At 37.7% G+C, this 23843-nt stretch overlaps 1 protein-coding gene across 2 annotated transcripts; it reads left to right on the forward strand.

Annotated features, from left to right (window-relative positions):
- The first annotated feature begins 253 nt into the window (after positions 1 to 253).
- SLC17A5 (solute carrier family 17 member 5) lies at positions 254 to 23390 on the forward strand. Of its 2 annotated transcripts, XM_027884193.1 has the most exons (11): positions 256 to 428; positions 3408 to 3604; positions 5010 to 5243; positions 5746 to 5833; positions 8544 to 8630; positions 9861 to 9979; positions 10853 to 11011; positions 13450 to 13582; positions 15383 to 15530; positions 20150 to 20240; positions 21698 to 23390. In XM_027884193.1, exons 1-11 carry the CDS (start codon positions 368 to 370, stop codon positions 21833 to 21835), a joined length of 1455 nt encoding a protein of 484 aa, XP_027739994.1. In that variant the 5' UTR covers positions 256 to 367; the 3' UTR covers positions 21836 to 23390. The 2 variants fall into 2 exon arrangements, with proteins under 2 accessions (XP_027739995.1, XP_027739994.1); XM_027884194.1 differs by lacking the exons at positions 20150 to 20240; positions 21698 to 23390 and adding an exon at positions 15674 to 15883 and having other exon boundaries at positions 254 to 428.
- The last annotated feature ends 453 nt before the right edge of the window (positions 23391 to 23843 follow it).

Raw genomic sequence — 23843 nt, forward strand, 5'->3', positions numbered from 1 at the left:
GCAGCGGGACCGGGGAGGGGCGGGGTGGGGAGGAGCGCCCGCCCTCACCAAAGATGGCCGCCGTGGGCAGCTAGCTAGCCAGCCAGCAGCGCTGCGGATGAAGCCGCTTCCGCCCGGCAGGGCCCGTCACGTGACCGCGGGGGGCTGCGGCCGCCGGTGCCCGGCGCCGCCGGGGCAGAGCGGGGCGGGCGGCGAGCGAAGCCGGGAGCGGAGCGGACTGGAGTCGAGCCGATCTGAGCTCAGCCAAGCCCAGCCCAGCTCAACCGGGAGCGGAGCCGAGCCGAACCGAGCCGGGCTCCCGGCAGCAGCGGTGGCGCCGGGCTCCTTGGCCCTGGGCGCGCTGCGCGGTCCGAGCGGCAGCAGCGAGATGGAGCCCGAGGAGGGAGAGGACCGCACCCCGCTGCTGAAGGAGTCCCAGCCCGGCACGGGTGAGAGGAACGGCGGCTGCCCCTGTGTGGCGGCGTCCCGTTGCCATGGAGCCGCGGGCCGAGAGCGCCGCCGAGGGCCCGGGGGTCGGGCCCAGAGGCGTCGGGTCAGACACGGTCCCCCGTCCCGGTCGCCGGTCTGTCAGTGGCAGTGGGGAGGCAGTGCGGTCACACACACCTGCCTTCGGGTTGGTGTCCTTGCACTGAAGACAAGCGGGCAATGCCAGCCCAAGTGCCCGTCTAACTATTAAAGACTGCGAGGTCGTGGCAGCATTTCATTTTGAGGCAGAATTTGAGTAAGATTAACTGCTGATTATGAAAACATGGAGAGGGAGGAAGGTGGAAGGAGGCACGGACGTAGTTGTAGGAGAGGAGGCTCGTTATGGGATCAGGGCTTGACGACAGAGCTGGCGTGTTTAGGGGGTTGTCTGCGCTGTTTTGTTTTCTGGAATGTATAAACTGTAAAAAGATTTTTAGCTTCTTCAGGATGCCGTGCAAAGATGCTGTAACCTACTTAAGCAAATGTATGACTCCATCAAGGGGACCTGCTAACAAAATGACTTAATAATAAGTGACAGAAGCAGAGAAATTTGAGTTCAAGTCTTACTAAAGCAATATGTTCTTAAGTTTGCACAATGCATCAGGCTCCGGTTGGAGGTGTTTCACCTCACCCACAAGGAAAAATACAGCAGAGCAGTAACTTCCTTTAACTGCTGTGCAATTGCAGCACAGACCTGTTTTTTAACTGCAATTTAAGAATCTTGTTCAGTTATAGCTACAGTACTTTAAAACATGCCCCTGAAATCAGAATTAACTATAAATGTAGGACCAAAGGCTGCTAGTCAAGGTAAGACCTTGAACATAATGGTTAACTGCTTTAAACTTTGGGGGAGTGCATGTCTGTTTCTCTTTGATTATACCAATCTCCTGAGGAGGTGGGTGGCTGAAACACATCTGTAATCTTCTTGAATCTTCTGTTCTATTTACCTGATTTAATGTTCTCAGCTATTACAAATGCACTTAGTGGAATGACAGGGAAGTAGTAATTTAGTAGCTGTTTGTTTCAGGCTTTCGTATCTACATGTTTATTAGGTTTTTATAATAAACTATTTACAGTTGAAAAAAAAATCTGCATTTCCAAGGAAGGTTTACATCATCATTATGATATTCAGCCTTCTGTTATTATCGTCTAACCCCAGCAAATACAAGAAGTGGAATGGTTAAATAGCTTTACCTGTATTAATATTCATTATTATAAATTATATGACTATACATTTTCTACTTAAGGCAAATTGCTTTTTAAACAATAGTAAAGGACAACAAAGCTGCTTGACTAGTTTCTGTGCAGTAAGCACTTCCTGTTCTTGGTGCCTATTGTTTTTAAAGTAAGCAATCAAATCTTGGCTGCTCTCCTTCTTGTCATTTAAAAATCCAGTATGCCTTTTACAAATGCTGCTGAGGCAAGATTGCAATTACTGCAAGTGTGGAAGGGGTTTTGCATATTTATACAACAGCCTCGTTTATTACTCATTTACTAAATGTACGTAGCAAATACAACATCCCTGTGTCATTTCAACAACTTGTGTAGCTATAATGAACTTCACATAAAGTTTGTCAGGGTTAGAGACTTCAAAAATGGGAAATTTCCACTAATTTCATGAAGAACAGTCTTGCAGAAAGGCTCTATTGGTGTCCCCACTGAAAAATAAAATTGCATGGGCTCATTCCTTTTTTCAGGGAAGTTACTGGGAAGGGGAAAGTATCACGTTACCTTGACCACATGGCATGCTCTTTGTTTATTCCTGTGGATTAGAGAATCCAGTCAAGTGACATGCTGTGGTATCAGATGAAGCTCCAGTCAGTCCTGTTGTTCATAGATGTACTTGTTTTATTCACCATCTGAATTCTGAATAGTCAGAGGAAGATGGGATCACTGTAGACTGATGTAATATCTGTAGATGCTGATCCCCAGCCTTCCTGGAGCTTCAGATCCAGGTTATAAAATTTTTCATTAGCACCATAGTTCCCTCATAAGAGGGAAAACTTAACCCCCTAACTATTTGTAAATCCAGTAGGTTCTTCAAGTGGTTTCTCAACAGTTTGATATTTCTGCTCAGTAGGTTTGAGGCATTCCCAGTTCATAAAGAGTAACTGCAGAGCTTTAAACTGTTACAGCTCAACTGTGCTCTTTGCCAAATGGTGGTGAGTACTACTGTACAAGGAAACCAATAACTGTGTTACAGTGCAAAGTCTGATATCTGTGTTTAAACAGCTGGCAGAGTCGACTTAATGTCACAACACAGATTTTATGCTGAATCTTAAGACTCATTTTCCTTTGTCATTGTTGTATGGTGGTTGCCAAGAGGGACAACTGAGAAACTGTTCTGTTTCACAGTGCTAACACAGTATCTGCCATTCCCCTTTCTGGTAGTTTGGTCTGTTTGGCAACTGTCAGCAAATGCATATTCCCTTATAAGCAAACTTATAGAAGGAAGACTTGTCCTAGAAAACAGCCTGGAATCACAATGACTATTCTTTACTACTATTTTAACAGTATCTGTTTTCTCGAGGCATTTCGTATATATGACAGGCTTCCCAGTAATTTGGGTTGGGGCTTTTTTTAAATGTACTTTGAATAAGTATTAACAGTATTTTGGAGAGGATGTTTGAAACTATATTTCAAAATCCATTTCCACAGACCACACAGTAGACTTCCACTGCAGCCCCTGCTCTTGTGTGGGTAGCTACCAGTTGTCTAAACCAAGATTACATTAGTTTTGCACATCGGTCCAAAAGTGGGCTTTTTAAAATTTTTTTCCCAAACACACTCAGCCACTTCCCCTATTGAATAAACCCCTTAAAAAAATTAGCTTGTCTCCTTTCTCTGTTTTTTCCAAGACCGTTAGTAAAAACTGCTTATCAGTTGTTCTTATTTTGTTAGGTTCTGTTAAAACAAACATTTTTCATTTGCTCTCATTTCAGTCCCTGCATGCTGCTCAGCTCGCTACAACCTAGCACTCCTGGCCTGTTTGGGGTTCTTCCTCCTGTATGCATTACGTGTGAACCTAAGCGTTGCTCTGGTGGATATGGTAGAACCTAACACAAGCTTAGCAAAGAATGCAACTTCCAATGTGTGCCCAGAGCATTCTTCCACCATAAATGTTCCTCGCAACACAACGGTGAGGTCTCGAACATACTGTTCTGTAACGTGGCATGTAAAAGTGGTTTTAGTAGAAGTTTGTGATCGATAGAATCATACTTAAGTGGCAAGAGAACAGGCTGCTTTTTGCTGGATGGCCTTTCCAGTGGTTCTTTTAAAGCTATTCTGAAAATACAAGCTTTAAATGACTAGCTAATTTAGTAGTGCTGCCCTCAGGGTCAGGTTTTTTATATACCTCCTTCCTGTGCTGTTCCTTAGAAATTGGCTAATCTGTCCCTGTAGATCTGTCGTGACTCAGTGTTTTATATGCCAGTGATCAACTGTTACTGTTATATCTGCGTCAGAGCTCATATCAATGTCCACATTTGCCTGTTCTTCATACAGTCATAATGGCATGAAATTTCATTACAAATTAACATGTAATATTTTTCATTTAACTTCTTCGATCTCTTTCCCAGATCATGCTTTTTGTCTTTATGTCCTTTATTTCTGACTTCCATTCCAGTAATCCTTAAAATCATTTATATCTGTTGTATATTAAAAAAAAATGCTTTTAAAAAACCCCTCAACTTTGTGAATTTTGGCTTGTAAAGATCTCATAGCTGAAGTTATTACTGGGCACTCTTACTATCTTCTTTCATTTTTTTTGCTTGTTCAGAGGTAATTTATTATTTATCACAAACAATAACAGTGAACTTTATGGGAAGATTCTGTCTCATTGCTTCTGTGAAATCTATGATGCTCATTTAGATGCTTAAAATTTTTTCTTTTGGAAGTGATTCCAAACTTCAGAATCACTTTACTGGGCAACAGTCCATATCTTCTTGCTGACTTCCTTTATAGCTGCAGAATCCTTGTTTTGATCCTCTTTGCTTTTATTACTTTGTGTGCTAAACCCATCTTCCCTCTATAGTGCTTATGCCATTATTCCACCTACCCTTTTGAGTCCTGTCCTTGGCTACTCTCTTTTTTTTTATATTAAATTTAAGCACCTTCATCTCCTTGTTTGTTTTTTTGTCCATAAATTTTCTACGGGTAAAGCCATTTTCTAGAGCATGACAGAATGTCCCCACTGTGAGACTTGCACTGAGGCAGACTGTGTAGTCTGTACCTGTCACCTATCCTAAGCTGCTTGGAACTCAGAAAGGGAGAACTGCCTGAGCACTTAAATTTCATGTTGTGATGATTCGCATGCTTGGTCTCGATATGTCTGAACAGATTGTAAACTACTTGAATTAGCTTTTAACACAACTTTCATTGCAGTAGAGATTTGTGTAGAGGAAGGAGATCATAGGGAGTAGGCCACAAAAAATTTGAAACTCAGTTATAAAGGACTAAGTGATGGATCAGTGTTATATAAAATATGGTCAGGAAAACTGCTATTTTGAACTTACTGCGTTTTGTTGGGTTTTTTCTCTTTTTAGGGGGAAAAGTATTCTTGGGATGCTGATACTCAGGGATGGATCCTTGGTTCTTTTTTCTATGGCTATATCATTACTCAGATTCCAGGAGGATATCTTGCAAGCAAAATTGGAGGGAAGCTTTTGCTGGGGTTTGGCATCTTTGGTACCTCTGTATTCACTTTGCTTACTCCCTTAGCTGCAAACTTGGGAGTTGGCTACCTCATAGCTGTCAGAGCCTTGGAAGGACTGGGAGAGGTAATACTTTTTCTCTATGCGACTTGAAAATGTATCTGAATAATTTATTAATGAATTTTAGTGATTGGACTCTCTGGGTGTTGGTATGACGGAGTAGTATATGGACTGTTTAATTTTGAGTGGCTTAGTTTTGGGGGATTTTGAATAATTAAAAAATTTGCACTATATTTTAGCCTAAGCTCTTCAAATAAGAAAGAAGTTTTATCTGTAACAACACTTGGGTCAAAACTAGAGTTATCCCTTCCCATTTTCCAGAAAACAGGACCTCGGAACATTATTGTTTGTATTGTTGCTGCTTTTCCATTATATACAGAATCAAAACCAGGAGAAATTAATTCTGTCTTCTTATTTTCATGCCTTGCACACTTTTTATAAGTAGTTTCTTGCTAAACAAGAAACTTAGTAGATTGTACTGCTGCTTTTAAATGAAATAAGCTTTGAAACGTAAAGTTTAATGGAGTTCTAAAATCCTTGCATTTCAACAGAATGAAATGTTTTGCAGGGTGTTACCTTCCCAGCTATGCATTCAATGTGGTCTTCTTGGGCTCCTCCACTGGAACGCAGCAAGCTCCTTAGTATTTCATATGCAGGTGAGAAATTCCCACGCTGATAATGGGATTATACATTTTTATTGCAGTAACAGGGAGGATTGACTTAAATCAAAGGGATTTATATTGTAAATTTTAATCAGCATTTAATCCAGAAAGCATAACATTAAGTTTTGCTTTGCATTGATTATCTTCATCTATTCATGGCTTTTACAACCCTGAGAAAAGTTATTGATCTGCAACTAAGTATAATCTTCAGCCTGACTTTGGTTTAAAGTGATTCAAAGAGTTACTGTGAAGCTGATTAATAGAAGATGCTGTAAAGAAAAGAGATTTAATGTTAGGAACAAAAAAGCGGGGCAGTTACAGGATAGAGATGTTTGGTTGGTTGTTTTTTGGATTTTTTTTTCAAGTGTTTTTGGAAGAATATAGGGAAGAAAATGTTCAAGGTCCCAGGTGTTGCTGGAAGAGCTCCTTGTTAAAGTCCAATACTCTCAAACTAGATTCTCTTAGATATTCTATGCTTGGAAGGTGGAATGTTTGATATCAAATTTACTTGCCTGAAGATATTTGATGTTATACAGGGTTTTTCTTTTAGCAGAGTGATACAGAACATACTGAAAGAACAGTACAAATGTAAGTTAACACTTAGCAAAATATATCAATTGCCATATATGTATGAGTTGAAGGCCACTTTCAAGTCTGTTTTCTCTCAGAAATGCTGTTCTTAGTTGCTTAGCTTTTATAGTTTGTGTTGGGCTGACCCACGTATTCATTTCCCTCGTGTTGATCTGGCTAATTGAGGGAAATAGTCACACTTTTAAGGAACTGAATGAGGAGAAACATTTACACCCTCAGATCCACTCCACTGACATAACTGCTTATCTAAAACAAAGGCCACACTCTGGTCCCCTTTGTGTTGAGATAAAATCAGCCTCTGTGCAGGAGGTATGGTTAGTCACACGCTGTGCTATTCCCTGACATAATGGTCACATAGCTCTTTGGTATCTCCACCAGCCTTCTTGCATTTCAGGAATTTCGTGGTCAGTCACATTGCTCAACGCTGCATTTGTGAAGTGGGTGAAACACATAGGTTTCTTAACATGCTAGTCGTCATAACTGATATTATTTCTTTGAGGATGACAAATTTTGCATTCATTTAATGAAGTAATGGTTTGCTTTGCTCACTCCTGTTAGTATTACTTGTTACAGCTTTTCAACCTAGGGTTCATCAAGAAGACAGGGCTATACCATGTGAACTTCAGCTGCAGTTTTTTAAACAGCTAAGCCAGTCCAGTGACTCACTTGTGCCAAGAGGAATGAAGCCCTAATCCTTTCTTCCTCACATTTCCTCACTTCCCCCCTAGTCAAGGGTCTAGTTCCTTCCTTTTTGCTATTTCAGGCACTCATGAGACCCTTCAATAAGACACTTTAAACCCCTCCCAATGCAGCAGAAAAGTTTTTTCCCCTCTCTCTCTTTTTTTTTTTTTTTAATTTCTGTATCTGTTTTCTGCCTTAGTACTTTATTAAATCTACTTCCAAAGAAGTGAGACCCAGCACAGAAGTTAAGCAGAGGACACAGAGTTGGGATTGACTTCTATGACATTTAGCAGTTGGGAGTTTTTAAACTGTCCTTTTGTATTCTGTGGAACTGTATGCTAATGTACTAGTGAGACGAGTTTGTGGCCCTGAACAGACAATTGTTAGCAGTCATGGGTGGATAAGGCATCTTGTGTAAACTTGGCAGACTGCTTCCTTTCTGCGCTGTTGGCAGTCATGTGGTCTGTGGTTAATTTATTTGTGATCATGTTGATTTTCTGCGAAAACATGATTGAGGTTGTGTGTAGTTGTTATTTTGATTTATATTTTGAATGATGTATGTGATTTTGTTGTTTGTGATTGAAACTTTCTGCCTCAAATAAAAATAAACATTTCTATGAAGATGGAATCTAGGTAGCCAGAATATCAAAATAATCTAATGTTTTTTGATTTGAGATTAGGTTTGGAGAATTGATTATACAACTAACATTAAGAGAGAAGATCTACTGTTTATCATTAGTAGAGTTTCTAAGCATGTAAATAATATGAGTTGGATTTCTGATTTAGATTTGGGAGAGGGAAACACCTACCATCCTTTGCAAAATGTATGTTGTATTATAAGCACAGGAATACCTCTTTCTGGCTTTTGGCTTGTTTCTGAACTGTAATGTGTTCCTCTTTCCCTTCTTCCTTTTCTGATCTTACACCCTATGGAATTAAGGGATCATGGAGTTTGAACCTGCTGGTTATATATGGATGCCTTCTGACTCTTGTTTCTAGCATTTCTGGGTTTTGTGGATCTAGTAGGAGATATAAGAAATACAAACTGATTATATTAAAATATTATACCCTCAAATTCTTAATTATACTGTGATCAGCTCTCTCTTGTTTTGCAGTTAACTAATTTGCATAGGTTTGGATGTATTAGAGCCATCACTTTATTGGAGACAAGTGTGCTAAGAATGCTCATCTGTTATTGCTCTTTCCTTCTGATTTTGGCTGCTTAGGGCTTTGTGTCTCTGTTTGCTTGGAGCTGCCAAAGCAGCTTATTGTGCCCATTTTTCTTTAAATCAAAGTGGAACCCTCTAGTGGTAGTGACAAATCTTTATGCATGATTTATTACAGAAAAATAAAATACCTATGAAGTGCCACTTATACTTAAGGGGCCCATAGGGGATCTAATTTTTCACTTTGTTTTGCTTTCTTCCCGTAGGTGCACAGCTGGGAACTGTTGTCTCTCTGCCACTATCTGGTTTAATTTGCTACTACATGAACTGGGTTTATGTGTTCTACATATTTGGTGAGTTTGTGCTTTGATTTTTCTTAATTATCAAAAGTACAATGCATATTCCTTTTGAAAAGCATTGCATATTGTAAACTAAGTTTTAAAAGCTTGTTTGACATGTTGGGTTGTTATTTTATTCCCTCTGGGCAATTAGAGATATTTAAAGCTAAGTAGATTCCAGTAAGTGGCTATATAAGCCTTGATTCCAATGAGCAAAGCTGTCTCTGAGTTGAACAAAAGTTGGTACAAGTCAAATGCTCTTAACTCTCCCATCCCTTGGAAACAACAGGCTGAAATTTCTTATTTGAAGTGTGAAATTGAGTTAATAGCTTTAATCCCAGGAATAAACTTCTCTGAATGAAAGAACGTGTGAAAAGTTACTGCTGCTTAAAATGGATACTGTGGAAAATCTCTCTCTAGCAGTCACAGGAACCCTGAAGGAATGCCCAAAATGCAAGGCATAGTATGTTTACTGTGACATGTTCTAGGAGAAGCTCAAACAGAAAATAGTTTTTAAGGGCATGTTATAGAACGAACTGATGCTTTTTACAGGTCTATTTACATGTCTGAGCCATTTCATATTCTGCGTGGGAAAGGAAGAATTGGAATAAAAGACAAAGGGTACACTTTCCTCAACAAAACCACCTCGAATTTTTTATAACTTAAAAGGATTCAAATCAAGAATTGGACAAAATTAAAAAAGTTAAAATGTTACAGTTACAGAAAAGTGCAGTTAATTTAGACTGACTATTGAAAAGTTACCTTTTTTAAATGACAATTCTGGGGTTGGCTTAAGTAGGAAAAGGATGATTGGTACATCAGTTAAACTGTATGTAGTGGTATTCTGTGTATGTGTTCAAAATATGTGAATTTTTATTTCCTTTCGGTGAGCCATATCCTTTGTGTTCCATGTGACTGATAAAAATACAATTATGGATGTGTACGCAACTTTCTTGCTATATGAAGCACTTCAAGTGGCGGGGGGGGAAGAGGAAAAAAAACAGAAGAAAAAAATTCTGCTTAGTCATCTTCATTGTTTATTATCTCTGTATGTGCATTATTAAGCCACTTTGGAGAACTAGTGTTTCTAAATAGATACAAAAATAATATTCATTAAAATTATATTGGAGTATTGAGAAAAGACTTCAGATTAAATCATCTTGAGAGTCGATAATATCGTTTCACTCATTCTAATTGCTTATTTTTTGTATTTCTGTCTCTTCACTCATCTTTTCCCAACAATAGGTGCACTTGGTGTATTATGGTGGTTCTTCTGGATGGGTTTGGTTAGTGATACACCAGAAACTCACAGGAGCATTTCACATGCTGAAAGAGAATATATACTGTCTTCTCTAAAAGATCAGGTACAGCATTTCAGTATAGACTTACTTATTTGAGTCAGAACATAAACCACAAATATTGTCATTAGTGTCATGCGCTATTTATATATAGAATAACATTCTTAACCTGAGATGGAAGCAGAATTTTTCAAACAAAAATATTTTAAAAATAGTGCAGTTGTATAACTGAGAAACAATCAATAATCAAACAAAGCATTTATAATAATGTCTTTTGTTACAGACATTGTTGCAGTGCTTTATTTAAATAGCTTTTTATTTAAAAAAAGTTCAGATCTATCACTTTATGTTACATCCAAACCTGTATGATGCCTTTAACATTTGCAATACAATATTTTGCAACTTTTTTTTTTAAAGGGTCATCTAGAGCAAGAAAGAAATTACTGTTTGCAGAAAAAATGCTAATGAGCCAGTTCCTAAAGTTTGCATAGGAGTTTATTCCTTTGCCTGGGGACATATATTTACACACAGTGAAACTGGCTGAGAGATCAAAATTAATATTTAGGCTTGAGTAAGAAAGATTCAGCTAAATAAACACCTGAGAGGTGACTAAATATTTAATGATTTACAGTAAAAGCAGCAGGCATCAAACTTCAGCAAGGGAAGGCATACTTTTAGAAATTCTGATTACAAAATGTAATAGTAATTGGTTTACTTTGCAGTGGTAAACATCAGAGCAGTAACATACATTAGTATATCTTCACTGAGAACTGAACACAGCAATTAATTAATTGCTGATAACTTGCATCTATCAACTGAGACTCATTTCGTGGAATGGATGATCAGCATAGAGTTGGGTAGCATCAAAACACTGTATTTAGTAAATGTTCATATCGGTGTCCTGATTGCTTTTTCTCTTCTCTGTCTCCTGCTTGCTAGCTTTCTACACAGAAATCTGTTCCCTGGAGACCTATGCTGAAGTCCCTTCCACTCTGGGCTATCGTTGTGGCACACTTCTCCTATAACTGGACTTTCTATACACTTCTTACGCTCTTGCCCACATACATGAAGGAGATCCTGAGATTTGATGCACAGGAGGTGAGATAAATACGAATATAATCACTTTCTTCTGAATTAAAGAAACTAAACAGCAGAGATCTTCCTGCTGTTTAGAATAGAGGAACCCATTTAAGGACCTTGGAATGTAAATGTATAGGGGGGAAGTTATAACCCCACAAAATTAAGCAAATATATCAAAAATGTTGCCTGCCTTATAATTTCCACTTTTTTGACTTATTTGACATTTAGCTTAGTGCTAACTTTTGAGTTAATTTTTTTGGTTGAAGAGGCATGTTACTCATCTTTAACTGTTCTGTTTTAAAACAGTAACTATAAAAATATTTTTCCCTATTACATAGTTTCTGTGATTGCTTCAGATTTTATACCCTCCTCTGAAATACTATCTACTCCTTTGCTCACTCATGAAGGAGAACATTTCCAGTAAAAAAAGAAAAGTCGAACAAAGGAAACCATTGGACAAGTGGCATTTTTGAAAGTATTTTAAGAAGGGGAGGGTAGAAGGGGAAGAGAAAGGGACAGGGGAAGCTTCATTCTGATTTGGATCACTTTCCAAATTGTCACTTTCTTTCCTCAATGAGCAGCAGTGCAAAATGTCTTTTCTTATTGAGGTAAAAAGCATGAAACAAAGCAACAAACCAAAACAACTTAAGGTCCAGATATAATGCCTTTCAAGGAAATTTTTAAAAGTTAAATTATTTACCAGGGAAAAATTATGGAGGGGGGGAGGTAGAACATTCTTTTTTATAGCAATTACTTGACTGTACTGGTCTGTCTTTAATGGGACAGTTTGGGTGATGTTTACCTGGAGAAACTGCTATAGCTCAAGTAAAAAGATGCTCAGAAATTTCAAGAAGTTTAGCATAGTCTTTTCCTGGTTTAACATGTGAGACTGGTTTAGAGCAAACAGAAAATGCATGCCATGCAAGGAAGAGGTGATGCCAGCAATCTTGAGAAGATGGAGAATCTTAGCATTAAAAAAGAAGGTTGCAGTAGGGCAAGATGCAAAAATGGCTGGAAAAAAATGAAGTGAAGTTGCTGGTTGCGTTCCTTAATATGCCTCTTCAGGGAATACCTGTGAAAGTCATTTGCTACCACAGCTCTCAATTGCATGTGTTATGTAAAATGCAGTTGCTCTAAATGGTAACAGGTTCTGCTGTGAAGTGTTTTCCTGTGTCTCTGGGTTACATTTCTTATTTTAAGAGTGACTTAGATTACTGGCTGTTGTGAACATTAAAAAAAAAATATCTTTCATAGTGTTCTTGGACTAACTTTGTTACCACACATCTAGATGGAAAATACATTAGGGTTTAAAATATTATACAGTTGCTACTCTGTGGTCCATTAGTTTCCTTCCTAAAATAAAGGAATTGGTTAAAAATAATGCTGTGGTTTTGAATAGTACTTAAAAAAAGTAGTTTTTCAATTTCTGAGACTATCTGCTATTTTGCAAAATTTTACTTATCGTTTTTGAAAGCTGAGCATTGAAGCCCAACTGGCAGCATGTGTGAGTGCTGGTAAAGTGGACTTCAGCTGGGGATGTGTTTCAAATTGAAATTCCTAGGGGTTATTACATTTCTTGACAAATATACATCTCATACTAGTGTACAAAAATTATAGTATTTCTATTCAAATACCACTTTTTAATCACAGATTAGGTTAAATTATAACTCTCTTATCAGTAATTATCCGTAATTGTATGGAAAGGCTGTAAGCATACGCAGGTTAGTAGTATCTTCTGTTTTCCTTTGTCCCAAAAACATCCAGAATCAGGCAGAAGTCTCTAAACACTACTTGTTTAAAGTAATGGGAATTAATTGGTGACTTCAGTGTAAGTAATGTCAGGTCATGAATAATAGCTCTGCTTGGGGGTCATGGGATGTCCAGGCTGGATCTGGTGAAAGTCCTAGTTTTGTGTCTTGTGTCTGTTTACAGCCAGCATCAGATTTTTCAGTAGATAGATATGGAATAATGTGAAGTGGAAGACTTATAGTAGTGTATATATGTGTATATATATATATACACATACAGAGATTCTGTATAGTTTTCAAAATTCTGAATAATATTTCCAGCTTCCACTTACTCTAGTAACTCGCTTGATATTAGTGTTTCTGGAAACTTTCATGATCGGGTTAATGTCCACAGGATACCTTCAGTTGTAATTTTGTTTTTCCTGAACCCTGTTGATGATTTAAACCTTTGAGTTTTTTGTCTGTCTGCATTGGTAGTTATGGATTACATCATGCAGTGGAGAGTTTGCACATTGGTAACTTTAATATGCTTTGCTTTTTCTATCCATAGGTTTCTCTCTTCTATGATACCAACAATAATTGTGTGGATGGATGATGGTTTTGACATCTCTGGTTCAGTCTCAGTTCATGTTGCACCACAAGTGATTTTTTAGCATATTGATTTATCATTTCAGTGTTTTAATGATCTTTTTTTAATCTCCTTAACAGAATGGATTTTTGTCTGCCCTACCTTATTTTGGCTGCTGGTTGTGTATAATTCTGTCTGGGCAAATTGCTGATTATTTACGGGAAAAACAGAACTTCTCCACTGTTTGTGTTCGCAAATGTTTTACCCTAATAGGTAGGTGCAACTATCATCACTTGGAACATATAATAAGAAGAACAATCCAGGGAAAATAAAGGACTTGGGAGAGTAATCTGACATTCTGCTGTGAGATGAGGCAGCATAGTGCATGGCTTGAGAGGAGGAGCTTTATTTGTACGTTAATGTGTCAAGAGTAAATCCTGTCTTTTTCCATGAAATGTAGGTCTCTTGGATAAGAGAACGATAAGGGATTGCCAAAAGCTTTGTTTAAGTCAAGATACAGCATTACTACAAGCAAACCAATCAAATAAATGGTGAGGTAAAATCACCATAAAAGGGGAGATAATTGCTTGACAGAATGAAAACTTGTTATCAAACAAGGTTTATCAGACTACCCTGGATATTGTTCTGCATGAGCCTGTTCCCAACTCTGTGCTGTTCAGTGTTTTGTAAATGGCTGTATTTAGGAAAGAGAAGTTGATTGCTACATAGAAGAGGGGGCAAAGGAAAGAATTTTGAAAAATAAAGAAAGATTAGGCACAGGATACACTCAAGTTGAAGCCTGTTTGATGTATGGCCATCCTTGCTGCTTCTCAAGCTGATTCAATTGCTTTCTTTAAAGCAGCTCTTATAGTAAGCTCTCAGGCGTTTTTTTTTACTGGTTTGTTTTAAGCCTACACCTTTTGGGTGATTCAGTTTACTACAGGACCTCACACCTCACACCCATGTATATATAACTCAAGAGGAAACATATTGTTGTGTTAGGAAAAGCAGGACCTAGGTTGTCTTGATCAACAAAAGCATGCACTTGGAGCTGTTTACAGAGGTCACGATGGGGGCATGTAAATGGCCTGTGGTACTGGGAAACAGGTACCAAAGTTGCCGCAGACAGAACACAGCTTGTGTTAGCTCATGTTGTCTGAGAAACTATTTCCAGTACGCAATGTGGTATCTCTCAAGCTATCCTAGGGCCTCTACATTGTGCAGAAGGCTCTGGTGTAGATATACCAGGCGTTCAGATTTTGTAAATGTAAAATAAAGCTAACTATAGAATGTGCCTACAGGAGAAATATGTGCATATATATAGATAGATATGTATTTGTATGAACTCTTCCAGCTCAACTTTATTATGAACTGAAGAAGTCAGTGTTTGTTCCTGTAACTTGGAGAGTTAAATGTGGGTAATTTCTTCACTATTCACCTACCAGTGTCAGTGTAGCTTTAATTTATTTATAAAAATAAATAAATCTAATTTGTGAAGTAATTTTCAGTATCTGTTGATTTTTGTTAATTTTTTTATGCAGTTCAAGTTTGTTCTTTCCAGCTAGAGTGGAATTTTTCTTATCTGTCTGCTGTTTCCTGAGACAGCAATAGGTTTGGAACCTATCTGCTTTTCCTTTTTATAAGGACATGTAGTGATAGGACAAGGGGGAATGGCTTTAAACAGAAAGAGAGTAGATTTGGATTAGATATTAGTAAGACATTCTTTACTGTGAGCATGATGATGAGGCATTAAAACAGGTTGCCCAGAGAAGTTGTGGCTGCCCCATCCCCAGAAGCGTTCAAGTCCAGGCTGGATGGAGCTTTGAGCAACCTGATCTAGTGGAAGGTGTCCCTGTCTAGGGCTGAGGGGTTGGAACTTGATGGATTTTAAGGTCCCTTCCAACCCAAACCATTTAGGATTCTTTGCTGTCCTGTTGCAACACGCGCGGTGCAGAGCTGCGTTCTGTACGCCAGGGGGCGGTGGAAGTTGGATGGAAAATGTACACACAGTTCGGAGCCTTTAAGTGTCTCTCGTGGGGAAAGTCCACTGATTGGAAGGTTTCTGTCTTACAGGAATGATTGGACCTGCGTTGTTCTTAGTAGCAGCTGGATTCATAGGCTGCAACTATGCACTGGCTGTTGCGTTTGTGACCATATCGACAACACTAGGAGGATTTTGTACATCTGGCTACAGCATCAACCACCTGGACATAGCACCTTCGTAAGTATTGCTGAAGCTATTGGTAGTGCATGGGAAACATTTATGACCTCCTCCCCCCTTTTTTTTTTCTTTTTTTTTTTTTTTTTTTTTAATGCATTGCTAAGGTGCCTTGAAAACGTAGGTATGGACCATGTGCCATACAGACCTGGAGTGTCAACACTGACAATTACTTGGGTTTACAGTATTAAGCACTATATTTGCAAAAAGTGCAACTTTGGCGGAGGGTATAATATAAACAACAGTTTAGAATCATTCCAGCTTTTATCCTGCAGTAATAAATTATATAATTCCTGTAATTATACTTTCTGGATTTTTTTCCTATTTGATTCATGATCTTAATAGGACAGAGTTTTTTGAACAGCACAATGCAGTTAAGTGTTTTGCTCCTTTAAACTTTTCCATCAGAGCTATCAATCTTTAGCATGAACATTACCATATTTAAGCACTGTGATACAGGTAAATTATTTGCATTTGGAAAACAAATCAAATCTTGTTATGAGTAAGTGATCTGTTGTCAGTAGGTGGCAAATCAGGTACATGCAATTGCTCTGGAATGACCAAGACTTCAGGCTGTAATTTCTCCAATGTGTTACAAATTCAGAATCTGACAGATCCATCAGTTTCCCAAAGACTATAGATGCATGTATACTCTTTTGAAAGTGCACATAAGCATTCTTTGCACTGGCAAAAATCAAGTATTTTGCTTTGTCATTCATTTACCTATTTTTGGAGTACTTAGATATGAAGAGGGTCAAATGACTTAATGTCCAAAGAAGAGCGTGTTTCTGTATTAATGTGTAAAATGAAGACTTTAAGTGAAAGTGAAAGAAAAAGCATTTTATAAAAATGTTACTTATAAAAAGTTCAGAAGATCTAGACAACTTATAAGGGAGACCTCAGGTCCTAATTGAAGGTGGTATCCAGGCTTTGGCAATAAAAAAGATGGTGGTCATGTTAAAAAGGATGGACAAGTTTTGACTTAACAAATGGACGTGAAATAGTGGGAACCCAATTAAACTCGGCAGGTAGCAAGCAAGAGGGGAGGTATCAGTGGCCAGCTATAGCCAGCTTGTACTATGGATTAAATTTGAAAGTAAGAATAGCTTCTGTGATGCACTTTGTTTCAAATCACATGGAATTACAAATTTAGAAGATGCAGTTAAAGCAGTGCATCTGGGGTATTACTGAGCCATTATGGAACTTCTGTTTCAAGATTGGTTTTGCAGAACTACAACAGTTAATTTCCAAAAAATATATTAAATGATGCTTGTTAAGTGAGCTGACATTTATCCTGTCCACAGAATGCAACAGAGCTGTGACAGGGAAAAGGAAATCATGCAACTGTAGTGTATGCCTCTGTGAGACATACACACGAGAAACTTCTGTATGCAGGTGATGGCTGAGGTTTCACAAACTAGGATGTTGTGTATGTTTTCTAATTTGAGATACTTTGCATTTCAAATGTGTTTATTTCAAGTGTCAATTTGTATATGACAGCACAGAGTGTATTTTAGGTGTTGAAAAAAGACACAAGAAGAAAATGATGTTACACGATGCTGATGAATGTCAGCAGGCACAGTGAGGTTCCCCATGTGAACTGCTGCTGATCCCGCTGACCAAATACCACTCTGTTCTTCCTGCCCTTGATAAAGTCCTGCTTTTATTCCCTTTGCATTTACACTGGACAAATTCTTCTAGCTCTTCTTCCCTCGAAGACAGAAGGAAGCAGATTGATTGTGGATGCAGAAGAAGGAAGGGTCTTGCTGATAGTTCAGAGACTTTGGCCTGGCATTGCCTCTAGAGGCAAACAGCTGCATATGTGGGAAGACTTTCTCTGATGGCGATGTGGTCAGGATGGATGCTGTTCCACTTAAATCAGTGATTTTCTATTCAGCACATGCATGTTTTAATTCAGGGTAAATCTGTCCAAATGGGGACTGATAAGGAAAAAAGCATGGCCTTGTAACAAAGGTCATATTGAAAAATTTCTTCAAATACAGAAGTGCAAAAAACATTTAAGATGAGAAGAAAAAGAAGACTCTGTTTCATTCTCTCCCCCTTACTTTTTGCAACTGTCTGAGTTTTGTTGGATGAAATGGTCAAGGCAGACATCCACAATTTCAAGGAAATGCTTGACATAATTCTAGAAAGCTAAAAATGGGACTTGCATAAAATTGTGAAGAAAACCTCTGTTAAGAGTTTACTTGGAACTCAATATTTATTTTTCTTATTTATTTTACTTATCTTTAGGAAGATATAAGAATAACCCAAAGTGATTCAAAGCACTCTCAAAATGCACATAAATGTTCATTGTAATTGGTTAAAAGTATGCTGGCTAGAATAGCAAAGTGTCTCTTTTTACTACTAAAACTTGCATTGTATCAAAGAAATCATTATTAGGTTCACAGGAAAGAAGTGAATGAAAATACTGATACTCCAGTAAAAACAATATCTGCTACGTGGTTTTGGTTTCTAACATGTATTGCTTATGCTATCAATGTACTGAATTGAAGGTAAGAGCTGGGCACAGGAGGGAGACAAGATTGTTCTTGTGGGGAAAATGTATTCTGTTTTAGCTCTTTAAGTCTACATCAGTACCTTTCCATTATTACAAATTTTAGCATTGCTGTTACCATGAACTCTTGTAGTATTCATGTGGCTCAGCTATACACTAAACCCATATCTGTTTTTTTTACTCTTGATTTTACTACTTGATTGCTCTGCAAGCTGATTTGTATTTGGGTATTCCACTATGCCATTAGAACCTGACCAACAGCTTACTGTTGGTCTTGCTCAATGACATGTCACTTTTTGCTTTCCCTTTTCACATGGGAGTCTCCACTGTGCTGAGGGAGTGGCATCACAGTTATCTGCATCAAACAGCAAGCATTATCAAGAATGCAACTTATGTCAGAAACACTGGGCATAAATAGGCATTTAGCCAACAATTGGTTTGCCAAAGATCTTTGGCGACCAAGGAAACTCTTAATTATGTTTGGTTTTGAAAGTATGCCTTAGCAGCATTGTGGTACTTAAGCATGTTGAAGACAGTACATTTGGGTCTACTTAAAGGCTTTCAAATGAGTTTTGCTACCTGTGCTTATTTTCCTAAGGGAAACTGTTACAATTTAACATTCAGCTTCATAAAGGCCTACTAATTCTAAAACACATTTCAAGATAAGAAGACTACTTGCTACGTTTCTAAGAAATAAAGATGGTTTTAACTAAACCATTGCATCTCAGTCTGAAATATGTTGCCGTGCTCTAAACCAATATGTAGTGTTGACTTTCAAGCAAAAAATCAACTAGTAGACTAGATAATTGATTCCTTTTCAGATGAAACAAACCCATGTTTCTCTAATATCATGGGAATGACTACATATATTGCAACTTTTTGTAACAATGATGTATGGTTGAATTCCCCTGTTTTGGTAAATCAAATTTCAAAACTATACATTTCTCTTTAGAGATGAAATTATATTTCTGTTATGTTAAAGTCGGTGAGGACATAATTTACTCTGCTAAAACAGCCTAAAATGATCACTGGGAGATGACTCCTTTCTCCTGTGGTAAACTGCAGTTATTAGTATCTTCTGTAATTCTTCAGCCAGCAAATCCACCTCGACAATCTGCACCACAGGGGTCTGTGCTGTGGTGGCTGGAAGGTCAAACGCTGCTGTAGAATGTCTGGCTTTTAATTCTTTTCAGTCTCCCTCACAAGTCTGCACTTGTGGTACAGTTTCAAACTCTCAGTATTGCAACATGCCTCTGAGGGAGATCTTTAATCGCTTAGAGATAAGGTGCTGGGACTTAGATATTAAGCAAGTTACCAGCTTTTCCCAGCAAGTTTTTATGGCCTCTGGTGCATAGGCATACATTTGTGTGTGATAGAGCAGCACGTTCATGGAACAGGAAGCCTCAGAATGGAGCTGCAGGAATGGCAACCAGCAGAACTTGTTTAGTCAGACCCATTTCCAATTGGCCTTGACCCACAGAAAGCTGAAGGGAAGGACTGCCACAGCACTCTGAATTCCTGTCTTTGGAATATACACTCTGTAGTGTAAGTGGAGATATCCAGCCACACTGGTGATATTGCCTTTTTGGCAGACAAGTTTTTAGCAATGAAACCTGAACCAACTCTTATTGTTACCGAACAGCACTCTGTCATACTCCTTGTTGTCTTTCTACTTCAGTGTGTCTTCTCTAACTGCTCCAATGCTTCCATTCCAGACAGTTTGGTTGTGACTTAACAAAGGGGATGTGGGTTTGGATTATGGATCTTGAGCAAAACCATGAGCAACTTAAGTTAAATTCCGTAACTAGCCTCTGGAAAATAGAGATATATAGGATCATTTAGGTAGAAAAGGACCCTTAAGATCATCAAGCCCAACCATTAACCTAACAGTGCCAAGTCCACCACTAAACCATGTCCCTAAAAATGTATGTACCAAGTGTCAGTGAGTTGTTACTAGAATAAAAGCAAGTAATTACCATTGGAATATTTGTTTTAATTTGCATGTGTGATCAAGATGAGGCTATGTGATCAGGTTAGACAAAATCATTTCCATGATTGATAAGCAGGACAAGTTAATAAGCAGCATTAACAACTTCTCTTGCAGGTATGCTGGAATTCTCCTTGGGATCACAAATTCTTTTGCTACTATCCCAGGAATGGTGGGGCCAGTTATTGCCAAAATCCTCACTCATAATGTAAGTCTGTTTGCTATTTTTTTCACTTGTTATATATTTATCTCAATTGAATGGAAATTCTGTCTTCTCAAGTTAACAGTCATTAAATGAAACCTGGGTTACACATGTAAGTCATATTGTTTTGTTGCTGCGAATTACTTAATTCCTAGCCTTTATTGTTCTCATTCTGATCAGGAAAATGTAGGTAAAGTCAAAGGCCTGTGTAGGACTTGAAAATTTTATGACTCACCCTTTATATTCTCTAGGAATAAAAATGAATATGTTTTGATCACAGTAGAACTTTGATAAAATGCCAACTAGATGAGACAGTTGTGGCATTGTTTTATCAAACTAGGACAAGTTCTTGCTTGTTTTTTTTTGTTTTTTTTTTTTTTTTTTTTTTTTTTTTTTTATTAGGTTCTCACGTGAATTGTTGAGTTACAATGTCAGCATTTGTCAGATAAGTGAGAAACTAGATTCTAGTGTTAGATCTGACTTCCGAGATGGTTTAGTCAAAGAATGATTTGGGTGAAAAAAGAGAGTAGGAGTTTTTGAATACTATTTTTTAATGAACTGTATGGATTATTCTAAAATCTTTTAAGGAAGGGAGATGGGAGGAGTAAGTTTGTTGATACAGTTGAATTTTTAGAGTAGGAGATAATTTTAAGTATTTCCTAAAAAAAAATAATCGGAAAGTATTCATTAATACAGGATTCCAATGAAATTATTTCTTCCAGACATCTTAACTAGTGGGTTGTTTTGGGGTATTTTTGTTTGGTTTAGTTCCTCCCCCACCCATATTAATGCACTCTTCCGGTATTCTGATTTTGTAGTAAGATCATTTACAGGTCTGTAACAGTAGTCATCTGGAACTTTAAATAAAAATGTAAAAAAAAAAAGCCTTAAGACATCTGCAGATATTATTTCCTTATTTGAAAAGAAAAAAAAGAAAAGGCAAATAAATCACAGTTTTTTGCTACACACTTATTTAGTCTTTTCTTAAGTACCACAGAGTGCCGTAGAGGATTCCTCTTGAAATCTGAGTTAAGGTAGCTACCTTGTTTGGACTAAAAAGCTTATGATTCTGGAGTTGTAGTCTTTAAGAATAGCTTACTGGATAGTGCAGGGAACTTCAGCTCTTGGATCACAGGACCTGAAAGCAAGGTAGTGTTTCCCCTTACAGCAACATTCTCTGAGTTCATGTTGGTGGTTCTGCATCTCAGATGTTACACTGCTCCAGAGAGTGTAATGCAATTCTGATAGGACTATCTGTGTAAGCTATATTATTAAACTGAAGTTGACTATATTGATATTTCATCCATTATGTTTGTAATGCTTTTATGTTGCTATGAAATCATGCTGAATGGCATTTACATTTAAATAGGCAAGACATGTAGCATCAATTTTAAAATTACTTTTCCTTGAGTGTGGCGCTGCAAATTGACTGCATCTTTTTTTTTCTTTTCCCCATTTGACAGAATACTGTGGCAGAATGGCAGACGGTTTTCTATATTGCTGCATCTATTAATCTATTTGGAGCAATTTTCTTTGCATTATTTGCAAGTGGAGAAGTTCAGGACTGGGCAGTCAGTGGATATCACTTGCATAGAAGCTGAAGATGTTGAAATACCAAAGCTGTGCTGAATCCCAATGTGCTTAATATTCTGTGACTGGAAAAGTGCCTTCCCTGCTGATGCCTAGGAGTCTTCAGAGCTATTAAGTTACTCTATTTTATGTGTACATCTTTTGTACTGAAAATAATTTGACATCCTATGTGTGCTGTTTCCTAACAAGAAACTACTTGGATTTAATAGGAAAGTTTTTTTGCTAGGATGTGATATCAAATATATGAACAGAGACCTTTTAAATCAGTGTGCTAGGCTCCAATACTTTCTAGTTTTTAATTAATATTTTCTGAATTAATGTGTAGGCAGATGTTTATTGATACTGAAATGAGAGGAATAAGTAGAGTGATTATATAGCACTGTAAGGAGGAATGGCATGCAAAGAATTGTACCAAAAAAATGTGTTTTGATTGCCATTATGAGATTAATAGTTTTTTTGCTGTTTAAAAGTGTAGATGTCTAGTTTTCTACAATATTTTATAAAGCTTTTATTTTGTCAGTGTTTTGATGATGGCTAAGAAATGTACATGTGATTTACTTCTATTTTACTCACAAGTTTTGAATATATAAACATTCCCTGTTTAATGAATACAGCTTCACAACTAATACACAGCAATGAGGCATTAAATGTACCATTGGGACTGACAGACAGAATAAGCTCTGTGTCCTCTGTAGTGCAGGTTTTTTAAATAGGCCTTATTTTCATTCAGCTCTGCAAAGAAGTAGCAGTCCAGCTCTGTGGTTTAAATCTAGTACAAGAGTAACTAGAAATAGAATATCAGCATGCTTACTTTAAAATAACTTTATTTGGCAATTCAGTTTTTGTCTCTTTAAATCGATGCAGTGGAATTCTTTCCTCTTGCATGTAGATATGTTAGCCAGCTCATCAGTGTAAAAGAAATATAAGTCCAGTGTAGCAAATAACAAGGAAAATCAGTTCTCTTCTCTAACAGCCTTGTTTGTTAGTCTAATAAGGCTAGAGTAAAACAGAAGTAGTGCAATAACCCGGTGCTGTTAGTCTATCAAGACAGAATTTGACACTCAAGAGCATTCTTTGCACAACACACAGTTAAATGCCTCACAGTAGGGTTAAATGAAGTGTATGAAAGCAGTGGCCTTGTTAAGAACAAACAGCTGAATAATCTTGTAGCCACAAAGCAAAGGAAAATTCCTGTGCCAAAGATTCCTGGATTGGAGCAATTAGGTTAAAAAATAAAAATTATTGGGTTCTGGGTTTTTCATTTATCACCAATCCTAAAGAAAAGCCCAGTACTAAAGCTGCTCCAGTGGAGCCTACCATCCTTCATTTCTAGGAAATGGCATCTGCCTCTTCTTTTTAGCTTTAAGAGCCATTTTGTTTTGGCCTTCCTTGAAGTGTCATGTTCTCTGATGGTGGATTTAAACTGTGTTTAAATCTCTTCTTGTGTCTGCAGCATTTCCACAATAAACACTGTGAGTTCAGATTAAAGTAGTACTTATTCAGTGGGAATATGTTAAAGCTATGTTGTGTCTTCAGTGTTTCCACAATAAATTGATTGGATATTTACATGTGCATCTGTTGTTGAAAATTAGTATCTCCCCGAAGTTAAAACACCATTTTGAAAGTATGCTGAACAAGGTTGGTGACTGGATTAAGGAATGGTTAATATTTTCCTGGAAAATTACCTTCTTCAGAAGTATTTTGTCTAGCTTTACAGGTAAGCACTGTCTTCCACCTGACAATTTCACTTCATATTTACAGATTTTTTACTCTTTCAGTAGCTTGGGTTAAAAAGAAGGGAGACAGAAGTTAAAAAAAAAAGTTATATGGAATAAATTAATTTATGCCTTTGCTTTTCTAGGGATCATGAGCAGGGCAACATAGGAACAGGTGTTGGGTACCAGGCAGACGTTAGGCCTGGGTTGCAATTTCACCTGAAGTTGGAAACTTCAGCTTCCTGTGCTTTTTTTCATTGAAAACAGTCCAGTTGAATATTCAGAATTTAAAAAAAAAAAAAAA

This window comes from Empidonax traillii, unplaced genomic scaffold (genome assembly GCF_003031625.1).
Source record: "Empidonax traillii isolate 1590-97213 ecotype Southwest subspecies unplaced genomic scaffold, ASM303162v1 scaffold139:size1643147, whole genome shotgun sequence".
Classification (NCBI taxonomy): domain Eukaryota; kingdom Metazoa; phylum Chordata; class Aves; order Passeriformes; family Tyrannidae; genus Empidonax; species Empidonax traillii.